This window comes from Phaeoacremonium minimum (genome assembly GCF_000392275.1).
Source record: "Phaeoacremonium minimum UCRPA7 unplaced genomic scaffold PA7_03_scaffold_290, whole genome shotgun sequence".
In the NCBI taxonomy this organism is placed as follows: Eukaryota; Fungi; Ascomycota; class Sordariomycetes; order Togniniales; family Togniniaceae; genus Phaeoacremonium; species Phaeoacremonium minimum.
The window spans coordinates 544342-562566 of record NW_006921195.1 but is presented as its reverse complement, the minus strand read 5'-3'; the positions used below and the strand labels follow the sequence as shown (position 1 = coordinate 562566).

Genomic DNA, 18225 nt, shown 5'->3' with positions numbered 1-18225 from the left:
TGTTTGGGTCACGATGCGGTGTGTGTCTTTTGCTCGTTGGATCTCCGCCTGTCTTCAAGCCGGTTGGTGTTGGAGGTGGAGCTGTGGTGTTTGTCTCGACTTGAGTGTCACATGCCCTAGAGACATTCTCGCTCTCGGACGGCTTGCTGGCGTGTCAGTGAGTAGTGACGGCACGCTGTTCGAGAAGAACATTCTCTGGTTAGGTTTAGTTAGTGCGAACGGCCTTGGGTATGCTTAAGTTTGTCGATCGAGCCGGCTGTCGACTATGACGAACCACCAGATACCAGTAGACGATGAACCAGGAATCAGCTTCAAGCATCCGAACCACATGTTGACATACTTATATACTAAGTTAAAGCGAGCCATACAGCAGTCTTGATCGGTAGTCGGCAGCCTGGCCATTGCGTTTGGCAATTCATGCACTCGAAGAAGGTGGTAAATGTACCCGAGAATAGGAGGAAGTCTACGTGTAAATGGGTAGGTGGTTCGGCCTATGCCGGTCGGAAGAATGAGATTTGCGCAACCTTAAAGTGCACGATGCTTGAACATGCAATATCATGCGCCTGTTCGTCCCATATGTTTACAACATCAGGGTTGTTTCTTTACACCGAAACATGTACTCAACCTGCCCCTATTTCCCGGGAACATGTCGAGTTGTTGATTGTTCTCTCAGGGATCCAGGGGTAATACACCTCATAGAAGATCAAGAGCTAGGTTAAATCTAATAACTACGAGATGATGCGTCCAAGTAAGACATCTTGTAGTTAACATTCTCAATACCCTGCTGCTTGTGCCAAGTCCCAGTACCGAGCCGGCGGGTGTTAGTAATAAGGAGGAGGTTCACGTCCTTTTTTGATAGTATGGTGCAGATGCCAAGCCTCGTAGTAGGGAAGGAGATGCGAAGTGCAGCTTGGTTGTGGGGTGGCCAATTGGCTGGAAACGCGCAAGCCATATTGAAGGGCCAAGCAGGCCGCGCAATCCTCTTGTGACATCAAACACTAGAGCCACACCCCCCTTGTGCGGATCTAGACCCAGTGCGCTCTTGTCTTTTCAACCCAAGACTCGTCCATCAAAGCAGCTTCAATTCAATGTGCACTGATATTTGGAATTGAGATTCAAGCTTTGTGCTGTGGGTCGTTCTGTTTTATACATGTCAGGTTGATGGCAGTGCGTGATGGTGAAAGATTCCGAGCTACGAAGACTGGATGTCAGTATCGCGAAACTTGGGGAGCTACTCTAGGACTCATTTGATTTGCTGACTTTTTACGTGTATTTCACTCGTCATCTGCTGCGTTTGCTGATGGCCGAGAGGCTTTATTAGTGATAACCACTACTTGGTGCATTTCATGTCTACGATAGTCTTACAGTGAAGCTAGCTGCTGGAGAAGACGCCCGCATTAGCTGTCTTAGTGAGAGCAGACAAACCACAAATTTGGCCTTGTCGCCTATTGTTGAACGACAACTTCGGGGTGTGGGGGATGCTAAATCAAAGCAATTTCCTGAGCAATAGCTCTGTCGGTTGATAAGTGCCGTAGTTGTCTCGGAGAGTGGGTTGAAAAACACAAGGTATTTAAGCATCGTGGACCTGAAGCAAATGAGCCTCCGGTTCGGTGGTGAGCCGAATGGAGTCGGTCGTCATCGTACAGTGTTTGAGATTTCCGGAAACCGATCAGCTGTAACGTTGGCCCTGGAGAAGGGAGAGAGGGGAACGAGGCTGAGTCGAGGGCACGCGGTGATGGTTGCGACCCCTGTCTTTTTGCCTGATGTGCCTGATAGTCGTTTCGGAGCACAAGCCAATTGGAGGAGCCTCGATGGAGAGCGGAAGAGACTTGAGTCGCGGCACTGGATTAAGGGTCCTTACGGTAGCCTCCGCATGCCGTCGCTCGTGACGTGAAGTAATTGAAGCCTGTATCCACGGATGGGAGAAGGCGACGACGGCTAACCGGCGGTTGAGGCAGAAGGATTGACTGGCAAGTTAGATCGGGTCTTAGTGTAGAAGGCCTCTTTGATATGGGCGCAGCAATGAGGCTGCATCGCCAAACTGCACGTCAACGAGATCTGCTTGGAGGGGATCAGCCACAGCGAGCAAAAGGCACAGTCCACGCAGTGAGTCTCACTGCGCGCGCCGGGCTAACAGCCACGCCTCGTCATCGCCGAATTCGATGGAGATTTTTAACCTCCGTAGCCCATCGGCACCCTGGACGGGACCAGGGGTCCTTCGCTCTGCCTCCACATACTGTACTGGTTAGTCCCGGTATTCTTGGCGGAGCTTCGTACGTACACCTCTTGGTAGAGCATGTACATTCTAGATCTGACCCTCATCACATAAGTCATTCGAATCTGAATCAAAGTTCTATGGAAGTGGCCAGTGGCAGAAGGAGGTGAGAAGGAACAGTGAGGAGGATGATTGATAGTCCATCAAGCAGTGCTGTATAGACATTGGATTGATGTTGAGTGAGAATAAAATCTCTCCATCTAACCATCGCCTTCTCAATTGTCAGCATGGAGAAGTGGAAGGTGCGAGGCAGGTACATGAGGTACTTTCTGCCGCCCCAGTCTGCCCAGTGTGTCCCTCCTTGTTGGTCCATTTTTGGGAGGAGCGCCCCACCCGAGAACTTGTGTCCTGACATGTCAGGCGCTCACAATCCAGCATGAGCCCTGATTGGTCGATTATTTCGAGCGACGCGCGGCCACAGACAGTGCTTCGCTTCGGCGCTCACTCCCCTGCTGCCCTAGGTGCACCCCCAGGCCAGGCCGAGCCTCCCTCTCCTCACCCGCCCAGCGTAAGTGCGGTGCAGTGCCCGCAGATTACGTGCGCTCTTCTCTGTGCTGCTTGCGAAAAGAGGGGAGACCGGGAGGGCGTGTCTCCAGGCTGCCCCAGTTACCTAGGAGCGCCCAGTATCCATCACTTACGACGGCTCGAGTACCGAGCCAGCCCACCTCCCGCGCAAATTCGCCTTCCTGGGGCCTCGCGAGTGACTTCCGCCTACTCGCTCGCTCCGTCGCTCGTGGTTTGATTGTCCTCGACTCGCTCTGTTCCTTCCCCCATTTGGTGCCCATTAGGTGGACGTCCACGCAATTCCAGGCAAATCCCAGGCGTCGCTCTTTCCCAGGTCGACTGTCGACGCAACGCAACCCAACCCACGCATCGCTCCTGCCCGTTGTACGTACACCCGCACCTGGCACCTGCACTTACACACACCCCCGACCACGTCGCCCTCGCCATCCGGTGCCTACGCCTACTCTAGTCTACGACCATCTACCACCAAACACCAACACCACTACCATCCTCTACTCTCCTACCTATCTTACGAATACGCTCTTTCGCTCTTCTTTCCCAGAGCGGCTTGCTCCTTCCATCATCCGAATCTACGTGCTTGCTGCTATTGCTGCTACTTTCGTCGCCGTCGGGACCCGCCTGGCCCCTGCCTGAGGTGACTGAAACTCGACGACCCTACATCGCACTTTCCCGTCTTTATCCCCTGCTCGCCCTCCACATCTACTGCCGCTTATTCCATCCCTCCTCCCATTCCGCATTCTTGCCTGCGTCGTCCACCCGACAACTCTTTCCCACTACATCGCAACCTCTTCAACTGCATCCGCTCTTTAAGACGGTAGCCATCGTGGCTTCACCATTGGGAGTTGAGTGAGCGAGGCGCCTAGAGTCTTTCGACCAAGGCCAGCAACAGGAGACGGCGATCGCGAAAGCAGACTTCGATCGACACCGACGCCGACAGTGACTGCCAGCAGATCTGGAGTCATCATATTTGATTAGACACGGGCAGCGACTCGACTAAAACGAGAACGACACACCAGACAATTGAGACGCCTGGATAAACTTACGCAACCCAGCTGGTGGCGATTACGACTCTCGTCATCTCAACGCTGACGACGCACCACCCGAAACCATTCTACGATTTATTAGTAACCAGTAGTCACCATTCATAACTGCGAAGGTGTCAGAGAGAGTCCTGTCGGAGACATCACCAACTTCGACGCTCTCCGCATTCAGCTTTTCCTCGGTTACGACGACACAATGGACTCGGATCGAGGCAGCGTGCCGCCTGGCGACTCTGAATATGGAGAGGAGTGGGCTCAGGATCTGCGGATACGCTTCGAACAGCTGCTAAGGACCAAGAGACTGAATGAATTGACCGAGATCTCGCGATCGAGGCAGGGCTCGCCATCACCCCGCGAACGAGCCTCTTCTAACGACCTCCGCGCCCCATCATCGCCAGGTCTAGGGCGACCATCGACATCACACGGTGGACCCTCCGGTGCGACACCCCCATCATACTCATCACTGCGCAACCTGCCTAAGATCCCTACACCACCCGCAGCGAATGATCGCGAGTCACAAAAATTCCGAAACCTACTCATCACTTTATCAACGACCCCGACAAAGTACGAAAACCCAGGCTTGCTTGACGAGGCTCTACAAGTCATTCCCTTGGATAGAATTTACGGCGAGGCCGAGGAAGAGAGTCAGGTGTTGCAAGCACAGGCTGAGAGCATGGGCGACGGCCGCAAACCTGAGTGGGGCTATCAGGATTGTGTCGTCAGAGCTCTATTGAGGTATGTCCAAATCCATTTAATCTTACTGTATAGTATTGAGAAGCATACGCTGATGGATTGATTCGTAGATGGTTCAAGCGCTCCTTCTTCACGTGGGTCAACAATCCTCCGTGTCCCGTATGCATGTCACCTACAATCGCCCAAGGCAAGACATCGCCTACCCCAGAAGAGAACGCATGCGGTGCCCTCCTGGTCGAGCTTTACCGATGCTCGAATGCTGGCTGCGGCGCCTTCGAGCGCTTTCCGCGGTACAGCGATGTTTGGCGGTTGTTGCAAACACGAAGAGGACGATGCGGTGAATGGGCAAATTGCTTCAGCATGCTTTGCAGGGCTGTCGGCGGTCGTGTACGCTGGGTTTGGAACGCCGAGGATCATGTATGGACCGAAGTCTACTCCGAACACCAGAAGCGATGGATCCACGTCGACGTATGTGAAGAAGCCTGGGATAACCCTAGGCTCTACACAGAAGGCTGGGGCAAGAAGATGTCGTACTGTGTCGCGTTTTCAATCGATGGCGCCACTGATGTTACTCGACGCTATGTGCGAAAGAGTGAGCACTCTCTGGAGAGAAGCAAATGCCCAGAGGAGGTCATGCTTTACATCATGCAAGAGATCAAGAACATCCGCCGTTCCAATATGGGCAAGGAGGAGCGCTTCCGACTAGAGAAGGAAGATTCTCGGGAGGACCGTGAACTCCGAAGCTACGTAGTGGCATCCATTGCACAAGCTGTCACTGAGCTTGTCCCTGGCGCCAGCGAAAGCGGACCGAGCACTTATCGCGGTGCGCGCAGCCCTGTCCGCGGACCGACATCGTCGTCCGAAGATACCAAGTTGCCTGCTGAGCAACCTGGACGCCAGAGTGGTAATGCGGATTGGGTTGCTGCACGCGGCGAGAACGGCCGGAGACAACAGCAGCAATATCCCCCGCCCCAGGATCCTTCACAACGACGAGGCTTCCCATAAGCCAGCATATCGATACAGATCGCATGATCTACATACACCCAATACTAGGGTATTCACGCTACAAGCTTGGATATAGAGACCCGCCGATCAGCCTACGATACCCACATATACATCTCGCGCGAAACATTCGCTACCGACTATTTCAGCCAAACGACGGCTTATAATTCCCTTGGTGTCTAATTCATACTCCTATTTCTCACCGACTGTCTCTTTGCACTGCATAGACACGGCGTTTTACAACCTTCGCACTATATATCCTCTTCATCACCATTTTCCGCTACCTCCAACTCGGAATTGCGGTGTGTATCTAAATACCGACATATGGCCACCACCACATTCTCATTTGTTTACTTCATATCTGTTTTGGGTCATCGGTGTCATGGATTTTTGGAGTTGATCTAAACATGATCTTTGGGAGCAAAGGCATTGGATAATGGATCCATGCCATGGCGTTTTGGCGATTTGCATGAGCATGCGACTAGGAGAGACATATGGGACATGTACACGAGGTGATGGATCCAGAATATGGAATGACCTCGAGGCACGACATGTATGATACCTGGGAAAAGGTCAAAGTTCTCCCCATAGGGGGACGAAAATAGACGAGACGTATTGTGCATCCAACCCCTTGACTTTCTTGATTGCCCTAAGCATGATTCACCAAATCCGCATCTAGATCTCCAGCGGGGGAGAGGACCAGCCAAGGACGAGTGGCTCCTATCCAAGAACGAATCCTTGCAGTGCCAAGACAATTTGGTTCGGGTATCGCGATGCCAAGTCGATGAGCCGGCACAGCTACCTGCGCCAGCATGAGGCTGGAATCACAGCCATATCGGGTAAGGTGAAAACAAACCATCGCGTACAGATTTTTGGGCTATCACGTCGACGATAACTATGTCAATTTGACGATTGCAGGCAAAATTACTAAAAGTTGCATCCCATCGAATTTAACACCCTGATAACCCCATGTTCCCTGCCAATGCAGCAGCGCATTGCAAGGTTCCATTTCCCGGAATCTTTTAACCGGCGTGGGCGTTAAAGAGGCCCAGCGTAGCATTCGCAGCATGTCTTGAGCTTGTGGCAACGAGCGCAGTACTCGTCGGCGGACTGACCACGCTCCATTGAGATTCAAGGTAAGCTGTTGTAATAAGTTTGTTGAAGTTTGCGGTTATGTTGTCACTGTAGGCCAAGTTCGATAGTTCTTCCTTTAGGCGCTGGGAAAGAATGGCCTTACTAAGAAACAGAGCCTCGATTTGATCTTAGTGACAGATCTGACACCTTTAAATACTTCCTGAGAGAAGCAGGAGATCATAATATGGCACGTTGACGATAAGATTTATCATGACACAGGTGATGCTTGAGCAGGACGACTCATTGAGTGTCATACGCATGCAGTGTGACGAGACATCACACGGATCTGCGAATTGCAGCATGCATGTGGACCACGAGCGTATTTGATCAGTAGATAACCACATATTATGATGCTGAACAACCGCTTTTTCATCTCATACAATGAGCTCTTATACATAGACTGACCTATAATGCATGCCCTACGTAGCTGGACATGTTGCTCACGCGGAAGCATGCATCTTCCGTAATTGACCGAAGACAAGAGCTGCAATCTAGGCTCTATTGTAGTACACCATCCTCTACAAGCATACTCTATGGGCTTCTACAAGCTCGTCGCAGCATCGCAGAAGCAGTACACCAGCGACCTCCTGGGTTCGTATAGGGCTGTCTCAAGAGACATTGGGACACCTAAATAGTACTCGAAATGAGTTTTCGGCTTGTTGTGATTGGACAGGGATGCGCCGGCAGCATGATCTCACGGTATCTTGCCCTCAAGTGGTATTGCTCAAACGGTATTTGCGTGAAAAACATGTCGCTGTGAATCATTCTAGAGGGTATTTACTCATAAGAACCATGTGTCCTGAAATGGTGGCATCGATGACCCTAGTCCTTGTAGGACATGACAACGAGCCTATGATATGATCATAAGTGTCGAGCATTCCCCCGTTATTGCTAATATAACACAGCAAGACTATCCTCATATAGTGGACAAAACACTCAGTGTTATAGACTCATTATTCACGTCCAGAGACGCTCGGCTCATTGCTCGCTTTCCTGAAACTCAGAGTTATTAACCAATGAAACCAGGCGTCTGGATCGTATATGTCAGAAATAACAGCTTGATACTATCGTATCATTTCTGTGAGGGCCAAATAGGCAAGACAGAGCTCATCGGATGGATGGGGCATGAACCACAGGATTCGCTGCTTTATAGCAAATGCCAGTAATGATATGACGTTGTCGATCTATTGTTTGCTTACATATATGGTTCCATGAAGGAAAATATGTTATGACATGCCGCTGAACGCTTGGGGGGTTCTCTATTGAGAATGGTTACAAAAAGCAATGAAATATCAGCCCTACATATGCTCGAAGGCGGCATGGAGACGAGACATCCCCATGATGATTGGCAGGGAAAACGAAATGTTGCAGGTATGTGAACTGAGTGAAACCTCTTGAACTGCGACTTATACTGCGTGGCGTCGGGAAAGTGGCTGCGATCACGAGCTCAATCTCTCCCACAGCACTGAAAGCTGACCTACCTATTTGATAACGAACAAAAGAGTCTTTCCTTGGCACCAGCCACTCTTCGGTCTAGCCTTAGCTGTGTATCGAGGGGTGCTTCACCGGTGGGTTTCTTTGGCTCTTATAGGGCTGAGAATGCAAAACTTGACGTATCAGGTGTGAAAGCGTGCCGTTCACTAATTGCCATTGGTGAATACAGGCAGCATCGCGACGAGCTGAAAGTGCGGGCGAGATGTCTTGTCGTCTTGGCATCTTGGCAGCTCGGCGAAGTCCTGTTGTGCTACCTCCCTCACCGAGAATGGGATTCGTATCTGGGAGAAGGAAAATGATAGGGTTCTCAAGAGGCATACACGAGGTATAAGAAAGGGGAATGCCCCCGAAGAGGCATTGGAGCTCGAAACGTGTGAAGTGTGGCCATTTCTGAAGGATAAAGCCTTACATTGCTCTAAGAGCTAAACTTGAGATAGAACCTCTAAATTCATTTTGCTTTGACGGATACAGATCTCAACTCAAGCTGTCATCATGTCTCATCACGATTGTTCATCCGGCCCATGCCTTTGCCCACCTAGCCCAGCAGTTATGGCTGCTCGAGCAGCGGCTGCCGCTTCAAACAGCTCTGCACCAAGTCTGGCCGCAGCTCGGCCCTCAGCCCGACCGCTTGGGGTGGTCACGAGCAAGATTCCTGGCCTTAATGATGGTATCACTCGCCCGGAGTCAAAGTTTGAACCAGGTCAACGTGCCCTGTCTGCGATGAGGAAGGTCTCGCTGGAACGTCCTGCCCCTGTTGATAGTGACGGTATACAGCATGTCCGGTGAGCCCAGTTATAACGCCATATATCTTGTGGTTTTATTGTGACGGCGAGGATTGTACTGATACTCCTCATAGCCTTCTCATTATTCTTGTAGAGTTTGAAGACCAGAAAATCGGGACTGGCAAGCATGAATACTTCAAGGATCTATTCTTCTCGGAGAACAAGATCGAGTCCGGTAGTGCTGCTGAGTACTACAAAGACGTCAGCAATGGCAAGGTCCAAATGTCAGGCGATGTTGTTGGGCCATATAAACTTCCCCGATCGCTTGTAGAGTATTGCAACGGTGACTCTGGAGCAGTCGAAGAGGAGCCTAACGCGCAGACCATGGCACGAGACGCTCTCGAGGCGATCATGACCGATCCGGTCAATCCAATCAATATCTCACAGTATGACAGCGGAGACGAGGACAGGTTTGTTGATGGCCTTGTCATCGTGCACGCTGGATCTGGCGCGGAAGCCGAACCGGACGACCGAAAGGCAAAAAATCTGATCTGGTCCCTTCAGTGGAACATTGGAACGCCTGTTGTGCAAGACGGCGTTAGCGCCTTTGCGTTTCTCACCATTCCCGAAGATGCACTGCTCGGCGTGACTGTTCACGAGCTGGGACACCTCCTGTTCCACTGGCCTGATCTGTACGATCCTGACAACTCATCCAATGGTATTGGTGACTGGTGTCTAATGGCTGCTGGGTCTTGGAATGCCCTGCCTGGAAAGCCAGCTGGCACCAAACCAGCGCACCCATCTGGCTGGTGCAAACTCAAGCAGGGTTGGGTCGAAGCAGTCAATGTAGCAGAGAATCAGTCCCTTACGCTCGAGGATGTCAAAGCGAGTTGGCAGGTGCACAGGCTTTGGGAAAACGGAGACCTTAGAAACAAGGAGTACTTCCTTCTTGAGAACCGTCAGAAGACTGGTTACGACACGGCACTTCCTGGAGATGGCTTATTTGGTATGAAAAGCATCCCATTGTTCCCTTCGTTGCTTGAGAACTAATTTATTATCCAGTTTGGCATATTGTTGACAATGTACAAGACCAGACCAATGAGCTCCACTATTTAGTTGGCCTCATGCAGGCAGATGGCAAGAAGAATCTGGAGGGGAGCCCTGGAAGCTCTCGAGCAAACCAAGGAGACTCCGGAGATCCATTTCCTGGTTCCAAGAACGTGACCACGTTCAACTCGCATACAAATCCGAGTAGCAAATCGTATGCCGGGCGGGACACCAATGTCACAATTACTAAGATTTCACCGTCAGGTCCCTCGATGACTATGGATGTTAAGGTCAAAACAATATAGTATAATATCTATTATAAATTGTTTACTACCTATTAGTCTTTGCATTGCACAGTGATTACCTACATTGTAAGCAATGTAATTACTGACCCATTCGCGGATATCAATACTCAACACGATCACAAGAGATTTGATGTGTTCATGCCCCTATGCTAAATCACTCAGAAGGCGTGGTTCATTCCCACTTTGAGGTTGAATAGCCAGTCATTAGATTAGAAACTGTACGAACGAAATTGCGGGCTTAGTCGGTCTCCAAAGCGCACCATAGATTAGAGCCGAGAACTGACGGCAGCACTAACTGATTGGCGAGTGCTATGGGCTTAGTGGTGTTAGTGGTAGAAAAAGGATTCTCCAATGATCGGTAAACTTGGTTGCGACATTCTCTCCGCAGAATCCGTCTTCGGATGCTGCAATGTCCATTCCGATGGATTTCCGGGCCGATGTTAAAAGATGCTGTCCGCCGATTTGGCTTTGACGTTCACGGAGGACCTGCCGAACAAAACTGTAAACTCATTCTTAAAAGATAATTGATTGCATCTCTAGTAAAGGGCAGTGGGAAAAGAATTTGAGAATATCTCAAGATGGATCTGTCAAAGCTCTTCACACCATTGGCAATCGCCAATGGTCGTATTATTCTCGCCCACCGCGTTGTTATGGCTCCTATGACCCGTAACCGTGGCATTCCTCTCGAGTCAAATTCAGAACATCCAAACCGCATCTGGCTGCCTGATGATGTAGTTGCTCAGTACTACGAACAGCGTGCATCTGCTGGAGGTCTTATAATCACGGAGGGCATTCCACCTTCCCTAGAAGCTAGCGGAATGCCTGGTGTTCCTGGTCTCTTCCACGGCTCGCAAATCGAGGCTTGGAAGCTAGTTGTGGACCGCGTGCACGCAAAAGGGGGGTTCATCTATGCACAATTGTGGCATGCAGGCCGGGCAACAATTCCTCAGATGACAGGATGCGAAGTCGTGAGTGCAAGCGCTACTCCCTGGGAGACGGATGAGAAATTTCCATTCAGAACAGCGGACACAAAAGAGAAGATTGCGTACCGCGACTTCCCACCTGTTGCTATGACGGAATCGCATATTTCGAAAACAACTAATGATTTTGTCAAAGCTGCTGAAGCGGCAATGAGGATAGGGTTTGATGGTATTGAGATCAATGGAGGCAACGGTAATCGTGAGCTCATGGTCCTCCAAATCCAAAGCCTCATCATCCAGCTAACCAGATATAGTTTTGGATCAGTTTTTACATTCAAACATAAACACTCGCAACGACTCTTATGGCGGCTCGCCGGAAGCTCGGTGTAAATTCCCACTAGATCTGGTAGCCGCAATTACAGCCGCTATTGGACCTTCAAATGTTGCCATTCGACTAGAACCTGCATGTTTATATAATGGCACTCGAGGTGGTGAGCGTGTGGAGACATGGACATATCTCTGTCAACAACTGGCTTCGAAATATCAAGGCTACAGGAAGCTGTCATACGTTCACTTTATTGAGCCGAGGTTCGATAGAATCAATGCGGAACTCGAAAGCTTCAATAAGACGTGGAATTTGCCAAGTGTGTCTAACGAATCATTCCGAGCGATTATCCAGGCAAGCGCAACACCATGTTTGAGCTGCGGCGGATGGGAATCCGATAACATGACTAGTGCAATTAACAGCAAATGGGATGCTGTAGTTTTCGCTAAGTGGTTTGTGAGCAACCCTGACCTCCCGGAAAGACTACGGCTAGGCAAGCTTTTACAGGCATATGATCGGAGTCGGTTCTATGGAAGTTGGGACGGAGTTAGAGAAAGAGGTTATGTAGATTATCCGACATGGCAAGAAGAAGCTGCAGAGAACACAACCAGTCAGGTCAAGGGATGAGGTAGTGGCAAAGGTGAGCAAGGCTGTCGGTCCAGCATAGATTCCCATTAGCATGAGATACTCAGAAACGAGCATGTTCCAATAAGCATACACCAAAAATAAATCACCTGAGATATGTGTAACGCTCCAGACAAGTGTGGGGATTGTTTCTCACAAAGACAATGGCCTTGTTTGAGACCCATCAAAAGATTTGCCAAACCTCGTTTCCAAACTGCCTGGAAACATATTGGAATAAATGATCTCAAGAGCTATATACCATATCAAGTGTTCTCGAGACGTACATTTTTCAGTTGGTCGAGTAGTTGTATGATTACGTTCTCACGAACATGAATGCTTTGAAGAGCAAGGTCGGGGACGATAACAAGCGACACACTACCAAGCTGTCAAATTGGCCCCTATAACCGGAATTATTTTTAGGAGATGACTACTCCTTGATAAAATCGCGTGCTTGGGTGAACATTGTTTCAAGCAAGGCGATGAGAAGTAGCCGCGAAGTGCTCGAGTTTGAAAGCACGGGTGCCCTATCAATGAGCTCCGGCACTCTCCATGAAGATGCTACGAAATAATGTGATTGACCTCCTTGAAGGCTGTCCAGTATTTGCCGAGCTATCATATCATAAATTTCAATAAATCAAACGTAAGTGGAGAAAATTGCTGCTATTTTGGGCAATTTACTTTCTGCTTGTCTACTTTCAAGCAGTTCTCCAGGCCAACAGCACCCAGTCGGGCATTTGGTTGCTCCCTACTGTCCTTGTGGAAGTGCCCGTCAGCGTCATAGGGGGCGTTATCGTCATCAAGACTGGACGCTACAAGCCTTGGAACTTTCTGGCATTCGCCCTCTTGCTCTTCGGGTTTGGCATGTTTGCGCACTTCGACCGGGATACCTTGACAGTGGAATGGGTCATCGTACAGACGATCCCCGCTGTGGGAGTAAGTTTGCTGATGTCAACGCTGATGTCAACAGCTCTCCTTGCCGTCCAAGTTGATCTGCCTGAACAGGATGTCGCTGCTGCGACAGCTGCATTCGCCTTCATGCGCGCATACGGTTCTATCTGGGGTGTTGCAATTCCTTCTGCCAGTTTCAACAGTCGATTCGCTGCCGAAGCGTATCGGATCACAGATGAAAGGACTCGACAGCAGCTGAATAGTGGCCGCGCATATAGGTTCGTCACTGCAAGCATATTAGGCAGCCTTGATAGCCAGTCACGCAATCAAGTTGTTGGCGTCTTTACTCAGACTCTCAAGACAATATGGCTTGTCAGCATAGCATTTTCAGGTGCAGCATTATTGCTTGTTTTCGTCGAGAAGGAAGTTGTTCTTCGCACGGACCTCCAAACAGAGTACGGCTTGAAGATCCCACCAAAGGGGGGAACATCCAGGAGAAGGCAAATGGCGAGACCGGTGGTGTTATTACTGGGCAAACAGGCTCAATATTGAAGACCGAAGCCGGGCCAGGTGCCTGACCAAATGATAGTCCCACCTTCCAATTTAAATGCACTGACGAGGCTCGACAAGAACATTGACTGTTCAGACCTATAGGACAGCTGTACATTTAATCTCAACATCTGTATTACCCGGTAAAGTCTTTACTGCTACACATCTGTGTATCATGGTCAGCATAGACGAGATAAAGCACATGTTGGCTTAAGCTACTTACGTTCGTGCTGGCATTGGTTCGCCCCAGTACTCCCCATAAACTTCATTGACTTTCGCAAAGTCATCCATATCTGCAAGAAACACTTTTGAAGTCATAAGCACGTTTTCTAGAGTGTTTATGTAACTCATAAATTTTGATTACTCACCGTTGACCTCAACGACCTTGTCGAAGCTGGAGCCCGCAGCTTCAAGAACTGCACCGAGGTTTTCAATGCATTGACGCTACAAGAATTATCTTGTCAGGGATCATGCTCATCTGAGATCTCATACACGTTAGATCCATGTTTTTATAAACTTACTGCGCGGTCCTGAACAGTGCCTTCCGTATTAATCTTTCCATTAACATCCTTTGGAGTTTGGCCAGAACAGAAGACAAAGCCGTTGGCGATAATGGCTTGGCTATAGACAGGCCGTGGCGCAGGCGCCTTGTCTGTGAAAACGGCTTGCTTCGACATTACTCCTTGTCTAATTACTCTTTACCAGGACGGCTTCAAAGTATAGAGACGAGATGACTATTGAGTGTAGATTGTCCTGAAGGACTCACGATGTCATAGAGCAATCGAAGCTATTGGTGCGATAATGAACAGATGGCTTGTCATTGGTCAGGTTGTGATAATAGACTTGATACGAAGTAACCTAGGGTATGGCGGCAGCGGATGTCCATGGCCGCTCACTACGGAGGCCGAAACCCGAATAGTTGCAAACCGCTTACAACTACGCACTTCGACTGATTCATGCCTCTATATCTCCAAGTCCGTTATAGGTTCTGCAATCAACTGAGCGAGACGACTAGTATTCTTCGAATAGGCAAAACTTAAAATGACTGCCATATGCGCCACAACTTTAGAGCCGGCATCTATCGCGGATGCACACGAGAGAATCGTCGGTTATATCAAACGAACACCGGTAGTCTCATCAAATCTAGTGGATCAAATAGCATCCAGTAGTGATCCATACAGATTGCTCCCAAAACACCTTGGCCCGTGTAATGAAGCCTCCTCAGATGAAAGGGCCCCAAAGTTTCGCCTTGTCTTCAAATGCGAGAATCTCCAACGGACTGGCGCCTTCAAAGCTCGTGGAGCCTTCCATGCTCTCACTCGCTTGGTGGAAGAGCATGGCTCGGATAGTTTGCGAGAGACCGGCGTGACCACTGTATCGTCAGGCAATCATGCTCAGGGGTTGGCACTGGCCGCAGCTTCCATGGATATACCCGCGACTATCGTTATGCCCAAGACAAGCACCAAGAGCAAGATTTTAGGCGTTGCACGCATCTTGGGCATCGCGTCAACGAATGGCGATATTAACAAAGGAATCCATGGCCGAATTATCTTTTGCGGCAGCTCCAATGAGGAGAAAAGGAATGCAGTCCAAGAGGTGGTAGCAAACACGGGTGCCATATTCATTCCACCTTATGATCAGGCCGACGTGATTCTGGGCCAAGGTACTTGCGCTAAAGAACTAGAGGAACAGTTCGCTGAATTGCAGGCCACGGGAGAGAAAAAGCCCCTTGATGCCGTCATTGCGCCTATCGGTGGAGGGGGCCTGCTAGGAGGCGTTGCTACATGGTTTAGTAACAAGCCTGAGACGCTGATCTTCGGAGCCGAACCCTCATTTCAAGGAGCTGATGATGCAAGGAGGGGCCTGGAACAAGGTGCGAGAATCAGCCATGTAGCTTCTGCCACCATTGCGGATGGGCTGAGAACACCTGTCGGCATACTGAACTGGGATATTGTGAGTGACAAGACAAGAGTCAACAACATCTACTCAGTCGGCGAGGAAGAAATCAAAACAGCAATGAAGCTATTTCTGGAAGAATTGAAGATAGTCGTTGAGCCTAGTGGTTGTGTGCCACTTGCTGTCGTTCTGTTCGACCCTGAATTTCGAAAGATGGTTGCAGAGCGACAGGCTGGAAAAGACCCAGAGCCATGGGATATAGCAATTGTCATCAGCGGAGGAAACACAACTGTTGAGGCAATCGTTAAGCTCTGTGGTGAAGGTAAATCATAAGTATTTATCCCAGGCAATTTCGCCGTTCAAGAATTCGTCCGTTACGAGAAAGCCGAGATCACCAGCCTCGTCATACTCCTCCAGGTTCCAATTACTTGATAGCCCGCCAACTCTATTCTCAAACATATCCACCAAGCCGAGGTTGAAAGCCTGGTTCTCTCTTTGAGGAGTACTGGAGCTTTCTGACGAAATTGCATCCAAGATGCCTTTTCGGATCTCTATGACGCAGGGCCATACCCGTTGTATGGCTTTCATAGCATCCAGCAAAACTTCCAAGGGCTTGGAAATGTCTTTGTCTTCCCAGCACGACTTTTCTAGGTAGTGCTTCATCATGACGACGCCCGAAGCTGCCGACAATGTGTGGACAAAGCTCAGGGGTAGCCACTCCAGTCGATAATATCGAGTGTAGCTGCGTATCAATCGCAAGATCGCCGCAAGAGACTCATAGCACACTTCGATATCTTCACCATTAGCGACAACCTCATTATCTAGGTATTTCTTTGGAGGCCTGTGCAAGATGATCATCCCAGTGTGGAATAGCATATGAAGGTTCAGTACGTACGGCGGCACTTGCCCTACCGTCCATTGACTCCACTGTAGCTTTTGCGGCAACATGCTCAGCCATTTGACCAAAGATATATGTATCTTTTGTGCTGTCGCTGCCGCAGACAGATCATCTGTTTGATTTCGTCGATTCTCAAAGATGTCAACAACCATGGCGTGGAAGATCTTCGCAAGTTCGGCCTGGTGTATAAAGGACCCAATGGTAGAGATACCGTCTTCAAAAGCGGTAGCTGAGGTACCCCTGGAGATATATGTATCCAAGAGATTCTCCCATTCAGGAGGGTAGGGTATACGAATGGTATTGCGCACGTCGGCCTCGTGTGGGTATAAAGCGGGCGGTCTTCCAAAGAATAGGCTTAACTGTTTATCGATGATAAATACCGCCCAGTATACGCGCCGTAGGATCTCGCGATCTATTGATGACTCGTTTCTACTGCTCCAATTGCCGGGGTCCAGATGCAGACCCATCTCGTGCGTGAGGCGACAAGCCATCCCACAGAAAAGCCAACCCTTGGTCCCCCTTCCCTGACCGATCTCTAGGAGTGACAGAATGAGCATGGACTGCAATGTAGTAAGATCAGGGAGATCCAAAGAACTTAGTAGCAAGTCCTCGGCGTATTTCATGAAGTCCATTGCAATGGCTTGATGTGATTCTTGTGGTGAGACCAAAGCCCCGACGGCGCAGATAGAGTACATGAGCATGTCCGAATAATATGGACCGCCCTTCGCAGCATAGTCTCGTAGGAAGTATTCGCGATAGACACAAAAGTTGTATTGATACAGATGTTGAAAAAAGATAGCCATCAGTTGCCGGCAGGTCTCGTTATATGGGTCAACCGGCAGGTTGCTGCTCACATTTGGCACATGGATGGACCTGGCTGTTGCGGCTTCTTCATCAGCATGAGGTGAAGGAACTTTCTCCGATAGCTGGATCTGAAAGAGACTCGTGCCTCCATAGAATTGGGTTGCTTTTCGGGAGACCAATTTCCTCATCCTGCCCTCTCGAGCCCGTGCCACAACCAACCCACCCGTGGTGGAACATGAGGTAGGCGTATCAGACGTAGGGGATACAATTGTAGGCGAAGCTGCTGTAGGCAATGGTAGACTAGGAGCTGGACTGTTATCTTCTGCAGCGTGAGTATTAACTTCCACGCCCGAGGTGCGAGGTCGTTCTGGTGCGGGGGCCGGGGGTAAAGGAAGAAATCGGGCAAGAAGTTCGCGTCTAGATGTATCATCGGTCGCTGCCAGCTTGTGGATGAAGGTCTCAAGCGAGCCGATCTGACCCTCCAACGCTTGTACATACTGCCTAGAAGCCGGCCTTGAAAATCATGCTTCGTCAGCCTTGGCTCAGTGTCTATAACAGACAAAAAGATGGTGTTCACCTCTGTCGTTCACCACCACCCGGAAAGACACACTCTTCACCGGCCTTGACGCATCTAAAGCATGGGCTCTGTTTGTCACACTTGATCTTACGCTTACGGCATCTTTCGCAACTACAAAACCCGGTACCGGTCAATCTAGCTGCTGTTGATAAGAAAGAAGCTGGGTCGTCGTTATCTTACGAGACGCTATTGATTTCCCCAGTTGGTATCAGTGAACCAGAATGGTTGTTGTTGTTGTTGTTGTTGTTGTTGTCGACAGAGGGCGGAGGCATGTTTCGCGCTTCGATGCCCGCACAACGGGCAAGCAGGTCCGTCAGCCGTGTTGAAGGTTAGAGCTTTTTGGCAGGAGAGTTAGGGGACCGAGATATACACAGCGTAATGCGGAGAAATGGGGCGAGTAATGGAGATAAGCCTGGTGAGGCACGCGGCGTAGTCCTATATTATTTCCCGAGCCAGTTGCATGGCCTTATATCTCCACCATGTTATTAACTTAGACTCTAGAAAATG

At 49.8% G+C, this 18225-nt stretch overlaps 3 protein-coding genes across 3 annotated transcripts; 2 read left to right on the top strand and 1 right to left on the bottom strand.

Moving 5' to 3' along the window:
* Window positions 1-4036: 4036 nt before the first annotated feature.
* Window positions 4037-5538, top strand: UCRPA7_3737 (putative transglutaminase-like superfamily protein; the record flags this gene model as incomplete). Its single annotated transcript, XM_007916187.1, has 3 exons — window positions 4037-4575; window positions 4644-4823; window positions 4905-5538. 3 exons carry the CDS (start codon window positions 4037-4039, stop codon window positions 5536-5538), a joined length of 1353 nt encoding a protein of 450 aa, XP_007914378.1.
* Window positions 5539-8712: 3174 nt separating this feature from the next.
* Window positions 8713-9935, top strand: UCRPA7_3736 (putative m6 family metalloprotease domain-containing protein; the record flags this gene model as incomplete). Its single annotated transcript, XM_007916291.1, has 2 exons — window positions 8713-8945; window positions 9020-9935. The coding sequence occupies 2 exons, from the start codon at window positions 8713-8715 to the stop codon at window positions 9933-9935; spliced, it is 1149 nt and encodes a 382-aa protein (XP_007914482.1).
* Window positions 9936-13903: 3968 nt separating this feature from the next.
* UCRPA7_3735 (putative endoribonuclease l-psp protein) lies at window positions 13904-14220 on the bottom strand (the record flags this gene model as incomplete). Its single annotated transcript, XM_007916233.1, has 2 exons — window positions 13904-13987; window positions 14065-14220. The coding sequence occupies 2 exons, from the start codon at window positions 14218-14220 to the stop codon at window positions 13904-13906; spliced, it is 240 nt and encodes a 79-aa protein (XP_007914424.1).
* Window positions 14221-18225: the final 4005 nt, after the last annotated feature.